We start from the raw sequence: 14676 nt of genomic DNA on the forward strand, positions 1-14676 counted from the left end.
AAATATTTAGAAGGAGAATGGTCTAGCTTGAAAATTGCCTCGAGTAGAGATGTCTATACAAAAAAAACCCACCCATGATCCAGCCCAACCCGACAAGAGAAACCCGTTTACAAGTTGATGCCTGCTTCGGCGTACATCGTACGGTTCAAAATCGCTGATAATATCTGTAATCAACGGTGAGGCTTCCTTGAATTCTCAGAACAAAAAACAACATTGAAAACTCCAAAGTCTTGTCCTTCTCAAGCACTTGCTCTAACTCCAATTCAACCATGGTTGCGAGACTCGCGGTAACAGCGCTGGTGCTGATAGCTTTGGCAACAATTTCTCTCCAATCTTCAGCTTCAGCTTCATCAGTGGGTAAATTCGTCGACGAAACCATCACTTCCCACAAGATCGTCATTTTTTCCAAGACCTATTGCCCGTACGTATACACTCTTGGTTCTTTTTTTTATGCGTTGATTTGATTCGTTTTTATATTTATGGATTATGGGAATGCAAGTTGATTGGAGTTTCAAATTAGAAATCTGTTCTTTCTGGGTGGTGGTGGTGATGTTGGATCTGGTTTTGTGGGGGAATTGTCTTTCAGTGTAATGGGCTTCATAAAAATGCTTTTTTTTTTTATTATTTGACATTTTTCGTTGAGGAAGATAGGATTTCGATATCTGAACTGATGTGATCTTGTTCTCGTGTGTCAATTGCGCATTATGTGTGAATTGTGATTGACAATGTTGTTTTTCTTCACTTCGTTTGTGCAAATGTTTGTGTTATGTTGGCAGCTTCATTTTGCTCCTTGTTTGGATGTATGTTGTTGGGATCACATCTTATTGTTTTTGAATTGCTTGTGTTTTCAACAGGACTCTACTGTGTTGACATGAGATTTGGATAAACTTCTCAATAAACACTTATAGGCGAAGGAAATAAGATGATAAAATGAAAACACTACTATATAAGGATTAAGGTTGATTTTTATGATCCAAATGCATTAACCAGGTAATGGGAAAATACAAACATAAGATTAATACCGAGCATCGGGTAATGAAACTGTACTGTATTGACCTGATGATATTGTGTAATCACTAATCAGTGCTTTGTAAAACACTAAAGAAACACTAAAAGCTAGGGAGTACAAACTCTTCATAGAAACCATAGCATGATATTTGTGTGTAAGGAGTGTTGGAGATTCCATATCGACTGATGATATGGCCAAAATAGTGTATATAGGTGAGAAGTAACCCTCACCTTGCACATCGGATTTGTAGGGATGATATAGGTCCAACCCTAAATTCTAAGAAGGAGACGATGAGAAACTCAAATGAAATTAAATATAAGTAACATGAGAAAGATCTAAATTGCTAATCAATATTTGTGTATTCTTATATATTCACCTTCTTTACATGATAGTGATCCTCATAACACAATACTAAGAGATACTTAATGTTTTTTATTACATTTTAATCTGACTTTTTCTAATGTTTTAATTTATTTTTAATAAAACTAGTGTTCTTAAAGTGTTCATGTATGTAGAGGTGTTAACTCAAATATCTAAACCAACAAATTTTTTTTAATTGAGCACCCATGTACCGTATGGGTGTTAGGATTGACATTCAGATAGACATTGTGTTTAACACTCACACCTCAAGTAGGAAGAGTGTCTATGCTTCATAGCTAAAAGGTCTTTTTGCCTGCATTCCTTTTATATTCATAAACATTGTGCATTACCATTCAGTGTTTCTTAACTTTGCACAGAACTTTGTTACTCCACCTCAGAAAAAAGAAAAGAAAGTATCTATTAAATGAATTTTGGGGTACTGATTAACCTCTTTTTCTTCTGATTTACTTGGGGTGTTTAGGTACTGTAGAAGAGCAAAAGCTGTTTTCAAAGAGTTGAACCAAGTTCCACATGTTGTTGAGCTCGATGAGAGAGGTAAACCAAAAACTTCAGCTTGCTTTTTGTCTTTCTAGTATATACTATTAATGATTTTACTATAGTTGGTTCTAGTTCTGATGAAAAGAATCAAATGAAAGATTCATAATTGGCATTTCTGAAAAGCAGGGCCAGGTTAGCATCCCAGTCCATGGACTGAAAGTTTTGTGGGGTTAAAAATTAAAGCAGTGTGAGCTGTGATAGATAGTTTTCTTCTTTTGGTAACTACATAGTGTAGAGAGGGAGAGAAAACTTAAGAAGGGGTGTTTTTGATAGAATGTTAATGCTGTTTAATTATGTTAAGGTTTCATTAGCTCATTGCTGTTACTTAGATAGTGAGGTTTCTTTCTCGCAGAGGATGGTTCAAAGATTCAGGATATCATGGTTAATATTGTTGGGAGGCGTACTGTGCCACAAGTTTTCATCAATGGAAAACACCTTGGAGGCTCAGATGGTAAGTCTTTTCTTAGCAAGAAGAAAAAATTGCCTTGTCCATGTTCACACAATATGATTTTCCTGGAAATTACCTTAAATATTCCCTCAAATGCTCATTGTTTACTGTCCGATTTCCAGATACTGTTGAAGCTTACGAGAGCGGACACCTGCATAAACTTCTAGGAATCGAGAAAAAGGATCATGATGATCTCTGAATCAGGTTGTTAATTAGGGTAAACTATGTCGCAAAGCTGCAACTGTATTCTGTGACAGTATGATATCTTTACATATGAAGGCAGGGTGACATTACATTTTGGCACTGGTAAAGTTTTCATTTATATGTAATGTGATGGATAGTTTTTTAATTATCACAGGAATGCACCATCGCCCCCCCATTTCCACCTTGTTTGTACTGAACATGCTCAGATAGATACCCCATCATATAATAGCTTGTATTTTACTTCTATCCCATTTTACATTGTTTGGAATGGAGTGGTTATTCATTTTATGATGTTTAGTGCATAAGGCCAACCAATAGAAGCGCTCACGCCTCTTTAAGACCAAATAGCTGATCTCTTAGAGTGAGTTTGTTTAAACTTATTTTGAAGAGAAAAAAAAGAACTTATTATCATAGCCTACCATAATAAGCACTTATAACGACCATTCGATTGAAAATACCTTAAAGGTCATCCTCCAAATTAATGGTGTGCAAAAACTGGTTCGAAAAAAAATAAAATCAAACCCAGTCTACGCGTTTGGTTTTTTAACCAAATTCCAAAACCGGTTTTTAACATCAGTTGGGAACCAAAGTGATTTAAAAAACTGGTTCCGGGGTTGAACTAGTTTCGAACTAGTTTTAAATCGGTTTTGAGAATCGAACTGTTTTTTTTTTGTTTTAATCCTCTGGTTCATTAAGGTAAAAAGATCTTGACTAATTCAAAGTTTGGCCAAAAAGGTAAGTAAAGTTTGATCAATAATTATTTAGGCAAATGAACCAACTTAAGTAATACCCAATGATTCAATCTTAGCTTTAACATATTAATCACTTCATTACCAAATCGGTTTTAAACTGGTTTTCAAACTGTTTCTTTTAATTATTCTAATTTTAGAAAAAAATAATTCTAGTTCAGTTCTAATTGAACTTATTTGGAAAAATATTTCAGTTTTATTTAATCAAACCGGTCTGGTACAAAAATTAGTACAATATGGTACAGTTAGAAAACGATTCATATAATGCACAAGCATGCTCCAAAGATATATTTCACTTGTGCTTTGCCTTTCTTCGGGAAAAAGTTTATGATCATGTGACATAGTAAATTGAATGAACATGGATGTAGATCGGAACTTTTTTGAAAAAAAAAAAAAAAATTGTATGCTCTTAACTGGTTTTCAGTCGGTAGGTCAGTATCATGCAGCTCTCGACAATTCCTTCCTGATGATTCCTGTTAACTATACTTACCAATAATCCAATATCATAATTGTCAATCTTTTTGTTGTTGAAACTCTTCAGCAAGTTGTATATTATTCTAAATTCTGTACGTGAAAATCGATTAGACATGGGTTATAAGTCTCAATGGAACAACCCTTGATTCATACAATGAGTAATAATACACAAATACCTTTTAATTTTAAACACTCCATCAACATTTCTAATTTTTCTTTTAACTCTGTTATTTTTCTAGGTGTTGGATAGGTTAATGGGTTTCCTCAAACATTTTTCTTCATACAATAGGGTTCCTTTTCCCACTTGAGTATAGGATATCCAACCTGCTTTATATATACATTGGGTTCTAGATGGAATTTTTTCCGCATCATGGTTATGTGGATTAAGGATGGCTTGGAAAATTTCTGCTTTGGAATATGTATGCCATATCACTTCCTTCGTTTGATGGTGTGTATTGAGCATAGGATGTATATTTTGAGGAAAAAATTGCAATCTGGAGTCTTCAACTTTACACGTGCACTTCAAACTTTTCATCAAATAAAAGTACTTTGATGGTATCGGTGGTCCTTAAGATTTGGAGACACGAGACCTAGTCAGAAGCTGAGAAGCATTCAAGTTCAAGTGTATTTGTATATCCTAATTGTCCTTTAAATGTTGAATTATATCCACCCTTTGTGCACCGGGTATATACTCTAGTCAGTTTAACTAGTAAAAGCTCAAATAATTTTTTGGTTCTCATAAAATAGTATTTTTAGTTTTTTAAGGTTTTTTTTTGTTTTAATCCCTTAATTTTTATTTTTTTTTAGTTTTTCTATCATGTAATAGCATTATGATATAATAATGATGTTGATACTCTATTAACGTTATGTCATCAAAGGATCCATAAGATAATTCGATAGTTATTATTTATTTATGTTGCATTGTGGAGCATTAATAGATGTTAACCATTGATGGGGTATACCGTATACTTGGTTATCTTATGTTTTTGTCATGCTATAGGGTTAAGTAACTTGTACCTGACTTTTCCTGCTACTGTGGATTAAGGAATTTGTTAAGGTAGTTGCGTAAACTTTATTTAGTAATCTGTCTTTTTAAATTTCTCACCAAATAGTCCAAGTTCATAAACTGTTTTAAGAATTTAAAACTATCGTTTAATAAAAAAATTATCATATATGATCAATTGATTAATTTTTATAATAATTATATTTATAATAATTTTAAATAATTAACAATATAAACCTTTTATACTGGAAATATATATATATATATATATATATATATATATATATATATATATATATATATATATATATATAAGTGATTTGCTATTGCACTCATATCTCTTTTTAAAAATTAGTCATTAAATTACATAAATAACCCTTAAACAAATCACTTAAAGTTTGAAAGATTATTGGTTTGTCTGTCCAATAATTATATTTTTTGTTACTAATGCATTCATATTAAAAATATATATAAACTATTTTGGAGTTATTCCCTACCTTCATCTTTAATATTCTTCAAATCTAATGCTTATAACAATTAACAAGTGAACTTTATGAAAGTTTTAAATTGTCATAAAATAAAAATTAAACATTTCGTTGAAATTTTGTTGCGGTCTCTAGAAATCATCATTAATTATCTTAAACCGCCCAAAATAAAATTAAACTGTGGTGGTAAAAACCTGTTAGTAAAACTTGATTGCTATTAAATAATCACTGGTAAAACTTCCTTTTTTTTGTCTATAGTTTGAACTTATCTAATCTGATTTATTAAAAAAGTTACAGTAAATCTAAGACATTGTTTAATATTTTTTGGGGGAAGAAATATATGATAGGAAGGGGTTGGCACCCTTAATCCTATCATGCAAGGTGCAGTAACTACCAGAGATTATCTTACAAAATTACCGATCAATCCTAAATCACAATCAATTTTATTTAATCATATAGTATTTTTTTATACAGATTTAATCATATATAGTTATTCAATGTTTACTAAGAAATTGTTAATTTGAATGGTATTAAATTTGATTTTCTTTAAAAAAACATCTTAGATTTGAGTATTATAAGTAAAGAAAATATGAATAAAAGAAAAAAAGTTCACTTAATAAATAATAAATCAGATTTTTCAATAAAAATTAATTATCAATAAAAATTTTATATATATATATATATATATATATATATATATATACTTTCTACGATAACAGTTAAAAAAAAAGTTACTCAATATTCTCTGATGTTGAGAAATTTCTCTAGAGAAAAATATCCACTAAACGCGATTTTAGATACCTTTAGTATGAGCCAAACCTACACTTGTAGAAACGTGAGAATTTTCTTTTAAGTCCTAGACTATTTATGTTAATCCGTATTGACCCATTATTTAATAGTATTTTATATGAAAATCTATGAAGATAAAATACGTGTGAACATGTTATTATCATCATTTTCATTATGGTTGTTGTCTTCTGTTTTCTCCTTCTGAGCATTGAGTGCATTTTGTTTCCTATTGTATTTACTAACCAATTGAGACTTTTCATTTATGCCAAGAAGATGATTAACCACTCATTAGTAATCTTGTGATCATTGTGAATGCGAGAGCAGGTGTGAATGAAATACGAAAATATAATACGATTCCAACACATGTGCGCCCTTAAACTTCAAAACCAAATAATTTATCTTTTTCACGTGCTGTCCCATAAAAATAATCTTGTATGATAGTTATATTAATATTTAATAATAACATTTCATTTTAAAAATTATATATATAAAAAAAGAAATGTCAATATTGTAGAACGTGTCACCATTAAATTGTATTTTTGGATTATGCTAATTCTTGTTCTTTATTTCTTTTCTTCTCCAACATTGTTATCATGTCGGTTTTGTTTGTTTTTAAGAAGAAATTAATATTGAAGAATTTTTTTTACTTTCTTTATCTTATTATAATTGTTGTGTAAAAAGAAAAATATATCTTAAAATAATTGTTATTTTAGTTTATTAATATAACGTTAATTACCTTTGTTTTATTTATATCCCTTAAGATATTAACATGGACTATAAAAATAAAATAAATTAATAATAATAAGATTAATTTATAAAAATAATATTCTTTTAAATTTATTTATTGATTTTCTTTTAAATTTATTTATTTATTTTTTATATATGTAAAATAACAAAAGACTAAGATTATAATAAGATGAAGACTGTACTTTTTTTTGGAGTAAATACTCATTTTGTGGGATAATTTTTTTTATTTTTATTCTTTAAATCAAACACATCCCAAAACAATCACGTTTCTGACGTTGAAATTTTGACATAATTGTACACGTATAGTATACTCCTAGCGTGAAATTACCACGTTTTGCATAATTGTCGCCCCTTCTTCTAGCGTGAAACTTTCAAGTTATAAGGGTCATAAGCAGCATATGATTAAGGTAGATGCATCAACAATACAGGCCAATATCCATTTCCATCTCATGCTCCTCGTTTGAGCATAGAAAGAGAATAAATTATATACCAATATCTTTGAGGTTTATTGAGATTATAGATAACTTTGCTGTTTTTTTTTCAGTGTTTACAACAATTTTATAAAATGTACTAATGTTTTTCAAATAATTAAAAGAATTAATGTAAGAATAAATGATGAATAATATCTTGTGCAATCTAAAAAAAAAACTAAAAACTTGTCAGTGTAATTTGCTTTAAGAATCAAATGCAACGTGTTATGATTTGTACATTTTAGAAGATAATAAGTATATTAAAAAATATAATTAATATATTTTTCATATAAAATTATTTTTAAGTTTTTAATATAGTATTTATCACTATTTATCTCTTATTATTAACAAGTATATAAAATTTTTAAGAATTAGGTAAAAATAAAAAAATTAAAAGATATAATAATTAATAGAAAAAATTACATTCACATACTCTCATTATTAACAAGTGCGTTTTATTTTTTTAATTAATATATATTATAAATAAAATAATTTATAGTAATTTATTTAATATTATAGTTAAGAGTAGAAAATTAAAAAAAATATTATATTTTATATATATATATATATATATATATAATTGTTAACTAATTGACAAGTGCACCAATTTATCTAAGTAGTACTTTAAATGGTAAAATTGAATATCATTTTCACATGAATTTTGTTTGTGCTCAATTAGTGCGTATTCAATTTGTGTACAATTAATGAATGACTTGGGAAAATGCTACGAAGTCGTTTTGGATGCAAATTAAATGATGGTGCGATTCTAGACTAAAATTGAGTAAAGAAAACAAACATTGAGCTTGATGATGAAAAGTGAATACATGATTTGATTATGTCGAGGACTCCCTACCGAAACCTTTTTTAATGTAATTTGGATCATTTTTCTCTATTTAATATTATTCTAGTGATGATTTACATCTGTGAAATTACTCTAACCATGATTTTTCACACGAGAGAGCCCAGTTCTCCTAGTTTCTTCCTTAATCCCTTAAGAACTAAACTAAGTGAACTGCATGACTAACAAAGATGTACACTTTGGCTAAATTACTACACATTATCCATAACAATGAAGCATTTTAGATGTTCTTCCAAGTTCTAAGGATTAACCACATTCCTCAATTCTTAAACCCTAACATAACATATAAATGGGTGATCAAACCAAGTACATGGAAATAAATACAAGAAGACCTAATGAAACTAGCAATAATATTAAATAGATAGTAAGAGTTTTTACATCAAGAGAGTTTGGTGGAAATCTCCTCAATAACGGATTGTTTAGCCCTTCATGGTCATGACGAGTATAAATATACAAAAGGGTATAAAAGGTGAAGGGATAGGGAATGAATATGAAGTGGGGAAAGAGAGTGGGCTCCCAATGATTATCTTCTTCCTCTGGCTCAAGCTTAGGGCTTTTCCTGCTATGTGAACGAACTCCCTTCTCCCCCCTCCCCCAACTTTTTTCTTAAAAACCTTTCTTGAGTCTGAAATCCTACGATTGCACGCTGAGCGCGTCTGCAAGCTGAATGCGAGTAAGTGGTTGGACGCTAAGCGAACCATGTGTGCTAAGAGTCCTTTCGCTTGACTGCAGTCTTTCTGCTGCTTCTTCACGTTGAGCGGACACTCTCCCGTTAAGCGACACGGCTCGCTAAGCAAGCTTAGCGTGCTCAGCGCAAATCATTAGGCTTCAACTTTTCTCTCTATCCCTTGCCTGGATAACTGCAAAAAAAAAAAAAAAATCATCAAAACAGTATAAATTAGTAGTTTAAGACACTTACTGCACAAAAACTCAGAAAAATGTTGAAATTTCAATGATTCACATAAAAATAAACAATAAAAATGAAAAGGTATTACTAATTCTTATATGTTTGAATTACATAATCTACTTATGCACATCAATTATCAATAATAAACTTTTTTAATGAATAATACAACCTTTAATATATATATATATATATATATATATATATATATATATAATCGTATTTATTATTTAAAAACGTAAAGCATGCAAACTTGTTTGGGTATTTAAGGTTTTCATTGTTTTTTTTATTTGTTGGCATAAGAAAATGGATAGTTCTCTATTTTTTATTCATTTTTATCGTTACTTACGGATGTTTATATGTTATTGACAGAACGAAATTATTACTGAAGGAAAATCCGTGAGTAACATCCATCGAATTTTCCGATGAATTAGTATTCGTCGATAATTAATTTTTAACTACAAATTCTTAATCCATCGGTAATTATTTGTTAGTAATTAAGCTTTTTTTTTGCTGTCGTAAGATTTTCTCAAAATGACACTCACACTCCCTATAGATTTTAAATAACCTCTTATTTGTTTAATCAATTGACACACTCGGTCTCACACACACATCCTATAAAAATAACAAAAGCTAAAGACACTAAGAGAATTTCTTTCTTTGCAACCCCACAATTTTTAGAAAGGCAAAAACAATTATAATTTTTAGAAAGGCAAAAACAATTATATGTTGTATATTGCGCACTCCTGAATTCTCAACAGTTCTGTTATATATGTATTATTACTAAGTCTTAAATTTGAATTTAGTTAGTTTTATGGAACACCTTTTATCTTTTATCAATTTTAGTTTTTGTAAGTTTTTTTCTTCTTATAAATTTACTATTTTTTTCAATTTTAATTATTAGAACATCAACTTACAAGAACTAAAATTATGAAAATTAAAATAAATAAAATATTTGCTTTAACCAAAATTCAAAAAAAAAATGTGAACTTAAATGTGGACTAAATTCATGTTTAAGCTTATTAATAAATGATTTTTTATAAAAAAAAAATCAATTTTCTTTTTAATGTGTATTTTTTGTTATTTTTAAAAGAAGAGATTGATATTCAGGTCGTAAGGATGCTTTTATGCTATGCTAAGAAAGATGAGTGCTTTTTCTTTTTATATATATATAAACTAGATGGAGTGTGAGTGTCAATAACTTGAGAAGACTTTAAAGAGGTTAGTGAATTTTTCCCTAATTATTATTATCTTAAACTTATATATAAAAGAAAATTTAAAATATCTTTCTATTTAAAAAAAATATTTCTTTAAAGTTAATAAATAAAAAGGAACAAAGAAAAGTACATACATTCCAATGACAAAGGTTTGCCTTTGCCCTGGGTAATTCCATCATCACTCTTTAGCCGTTTTCTAGTTGATTATTCATCAATTCAATAGGGAAACGCTAAATCTCAGTCTGGTCCAACCTCATTTACTATCAACAAAATATTTTATTAAACATAATTCTTTTAATCAAATATATTTTTAAGATATTTATAAGTTACATAAGTTATTATGACATGCAAAATAATTGTTTAATAAAATATTTTTATAAAAATTAAAATTTTGAATTTATTTAAATTTAGATATTTAGGCAAGATACCAGTAAATATTAAAAACATTACTTCTGTTAGAAAAGAATAATTAGTGATTTTTGAAACAAATTTACAAACTAAGAGAGACATGCGAGGGAATAAATAATTGACTCCCTAAAGTCTCAAGTAACATTAATTCTGAAACACTGCCCTGCTTAGGTACAACCATATTAATTGCTTGAGTTTATGTCAACTAGTAATCAGTGGCAACTCCAATAACTCGAAGTTAATGTCAATTTATTTCACTAAAATCCCCCGTCATACTCCAACAAATTACACAAATGAACTATCCCATCAGTTGTGGGGAATTTTATCATTGAAAATGGGATCACTTTGTGGATATTTCAGCTCCTATAATTTAGACTTTGTAATTTTAGTTTATAATATAAGTTTGATATGAGTGAATTGAGTTTTTTCTAAAATTAAATAAATTTAGTTTTATTTATAATTTTCTTTTATTCAAAACTTTTGACATATTATTTCCCATGCAAATATTTAATATTTTTATAATGACTTTGAAATATAAAAATAATTTTAAAATTTCAAAATTAAGAAATTTAGTAAAATTTGGGTAAAATTTAAAAGACAATATAAGATGTGAGATATAAAGATTTGAAGGGGAGAAATTTGAGTTTTTCTATATGAAATTTGATATTTTGATTGGTGAGTTTTAAGTAAAGAAGGTTTAAAATAATTTGATTATTTATTTTCTCAATATTTTAATATAAAACAATAATTTTACGTAAAATTTTTTAGAGAAATACTATTAACATATTGTTTTAACATTTTTTTTATTATGGGTTAAAATCTATCGAAAAATTAAAAAAAAATGTGAACCTTCTTATTTAATGGTTCTCTCTCTCCCCCTTCCTCCCTTTTAATTTTGAAATTTAAGAATTTTATCTAATAATAGGACACTTACCAAAAGATTAAAATGTATTTTTAGTTCCTTATTTTAATTTTTAGTTTAAATTTGGTCTCTTTAAGTTTTTACTTTTTTTTTTTATCTCTTAAGATGTTTTTATTAAACCAAGTTGGTCCTTTGCTAGTTTACTGCATTAATTTCATCAAATTAGTGACACATGATAACTTGTGAGAGATATTACATCATATGAGCATTTGTCGTGTAAACTAAAATTAACACTGTTATTGCAAAAACCTAATGGGAAAATTAGTTTAGCCTATGAGAGATACTTCTAGATATCATATACAATTTAGATTAAGAGTTTAAATTTAATAAATCATAACGTAATATTTTTTATATTGTTAATCAATTAAAAATTAATCATCTAAAAAAATCAATTAAAAATTAATATAAATATAAATTTTAAAATAATTATTAAAAAATTAACAATGTTATATTTGATTAATGATTGGATGATAAGATAAAAAAAAAAAAAACTTCAACACCGTAGTAGTTAAGTTCTTCAATTAAAGAGACAAAAATCTAATCCATCTAAATATAAAAATTTCCTTATATTTAGATTAATTAGATTTTTAAAATATCCCTTTCTTCTACACATTAATAGTTAAATTCTTAAATTAAAAGAGAAAAACTTCTACAGAGTAATTATAATTTTTTTTTATCTAATATGGTCATAACAAATTTTCTTTTTCTTTCAGTTAAAAAAAAAGATTTCTTTTGGGGAAAGCGTAACGCTTCATTTATTTATTTTTACACATACTTTTTGACATCTTCTTAATTATTTTAAATGAAAAGTATATATATATATCGGATAAAGTACTTGGTTAGATTAAAGGGATACTTAGCACATCCAAACCAAGTATCCTCCTTCGGTCACATATCCATATATTTCATACATGACATCTTGACCCTCAACATATACGGACGACAGAAACTACTCGACTGTGATTATTATCAATAAATCTACTTAAAGGTAATTACTTGATTGGAAATGTCTAAACATGGTTAGAAGGTCTATTACACAACTGGTAATCCGGACGTGTAGGCCTATAGACCTCAGGCCCAATAATGTCAATATAAAAAAGGGTAAACCCTTAGGTAAGATAATTGATTCATTCTCAAATATTCACTATATACCATTAACAACTTTGAGCTGAACCCTCACTTGAGCATTAGAGTGTCTTTTGCAGGTATCCCCCCTCGCTCTTATGGACACTTACACACTCAAGACTTCGACAAGGAACTACAACAAGAAGATCCTTCAACAAAGGGACAGGTACTTGGTCCGTTTGTGCCAAGAACATTTTGGCACTCATCATGAGGTTGGGTTAGACATATCCTGACCCTAAGAGTTCATGGTAATAACAAGAACTGGTACAAACACAACAACAATGGAGAAACCAGCTAATCACCATAACGAAGACGTTCATGTAGAAGATTAGACTAACATGTCTTCAATAGTTAGGAGACTACAGGCTCAGGTTTCTGAGATGCAAAAACATCATGTCGAGGAAATCGTTGCCCTTCGACGCGAGAATGCGAACCTCCAGGAGGCACATAGGTCACGACAACCTGAGGCTAACTCACCAGAAGGAGGAGAGGCAAAATCAACCGCAGTCAACTTACCCAGAGCCACTAATCCGAGTGTGCGTTCGAACATTATTACCCCGTCCTTCAACACCGTACGAAGATAGTTGTTGCAGTTCAAGAACCCTTTCGTCCTTGGCATCATAGAGGCGATTGTTCCTTCAACATGGAAGAACTTGACCATTGAGAAATAAAATGATACCATAGACCCAAACAAGCACCTGGATGTGTACATTACCCAAGTGAGCCTGTAAACCACGGATGATGCAATCCTCTGCCAGGTATTCCCGATGTCACTAAAGAGGCAGAAGTTTCATTGGTTCACACGACTACCCCCAACTCTGTGGTCTCTTTTGACACCCTGGCCACCTACCTTGGAACATAGTTCCCTACTAGTCGCCCTTACCACCTAACATCTGTGGCTTTTGTCAACATAAAACAAGAGAAGAAGAAGCTATTGATGACCTTCATGAAACATTTCGGAAAGGTCGTATTGAATATCCAAAACTTGAACCCAGTAGTGGCTATGCATCACTTAATAACAACGTTACAGTCGAGACTTTTCGTCAGCAACCTACGCAAGAAGCTGACATCTAATCTTGATGAACTACAGACGAGAGTGGCTAAGTATATGTAAATGAAGGAGTTGGCTGAATACTAGAACTAGGTACAAGTCGATGCCATGTCGGCCAGGAATGATAATGACAAATTCGACTCTAACAAAGCTCGGGACAAGGGATCAACTGCGTTATACCTAGTACACTACTCTTACCGCCTACAGATCCCATATCATGGATCATGCCTTAGTCGTCAATATTTTGACCATGCCTAAGAGAGCCAACACCCTACCAAAAGCTGACCACTTTAAATGTTATCGGTGTCATCGCAATCGTGGCCACTCAATGGAGGAGTGTAATGCTTTGAAGGACAAGATAAAGGAGCTCATTATGCTTGGCCACCTAAAGGAATTCGTTCACCAGCCACATTCGTACAAGCCTGAGGGGAGGAATAGACTCGAGCCTGGCCAAGGGAGAGATTGAAAACATACAAGCTGGTCAGCAAGGTGAAGTAGTCGAAGTCACTCCAGGGAGAGAGAAGAGAGACCTTTCAACCAACCGAGGTGAGTCATAAAAACCATATCCATAGGCTTCACTGGGGGTGGGGCCACTGCCTTCAAACGAAAGAGACACCTTCGGCAAGTTTGGTCCATCAATATGATCTCTTGGCACTGAGTACCTAACATGTTGCCCATAACCTTCACAACATATGACTTCAAGTCAATTGACCGGTACAGATAATCCAATGGCTATTAGTATCGAAATAGTCAACTCCATCATCAAGAAGACCCTTATAGATCAAGGAAGCTCGACCGACATCTTGTTTTGAAATATTTTCAAACAGATGGACATAATTGAGTCTGAGATCCCGCATGCAGATATGATACATGATAGTAGATGCTCACACGTCC

General features: G+C 30.4%; 1 protein-coding gene across 1 annotated transcript; it reads left to right on the top strand.

Annotated features, from left to right (window-relative positions):
- The first annotated feature begins 207 nt into the window (after nt 1-207).
- Nucleotides 208-2867, top strand: LOC114366932 (glutaredoxin-C4). Its single transcript, XM_028323972.1, has 4 exons — nt 208-421; nt 1851-1924; nt 2280-2378; nt 2498-2867. Exons 1-4 carry the CDS (start codon nt 270-272, stop codon nt 2572-2574), a joined length of 402 nt encoding a protein of 133 aa, XP_028179773.1. The 5' UTR covers nt 208-269; the 3' UTR covers nt 2575-2867.
- The last annotated feature ends 11809 nt before the right edge of the window (nt 2868-14676 follow it).

Source organism: Glycine soja, chromosome 9, assembly GCF_004193775.1.
Source record: "Glycine soja cultivar W05 chromosome 9, ASM419377v2, whole genome shotgun sequence".
Classification (NCBI taxonomy): Eukaryota; Viridiplantae; Streptophyta; class Magnoliopsida; order Fabales; family Fabaceae; genus Glycine; species Glycine soja.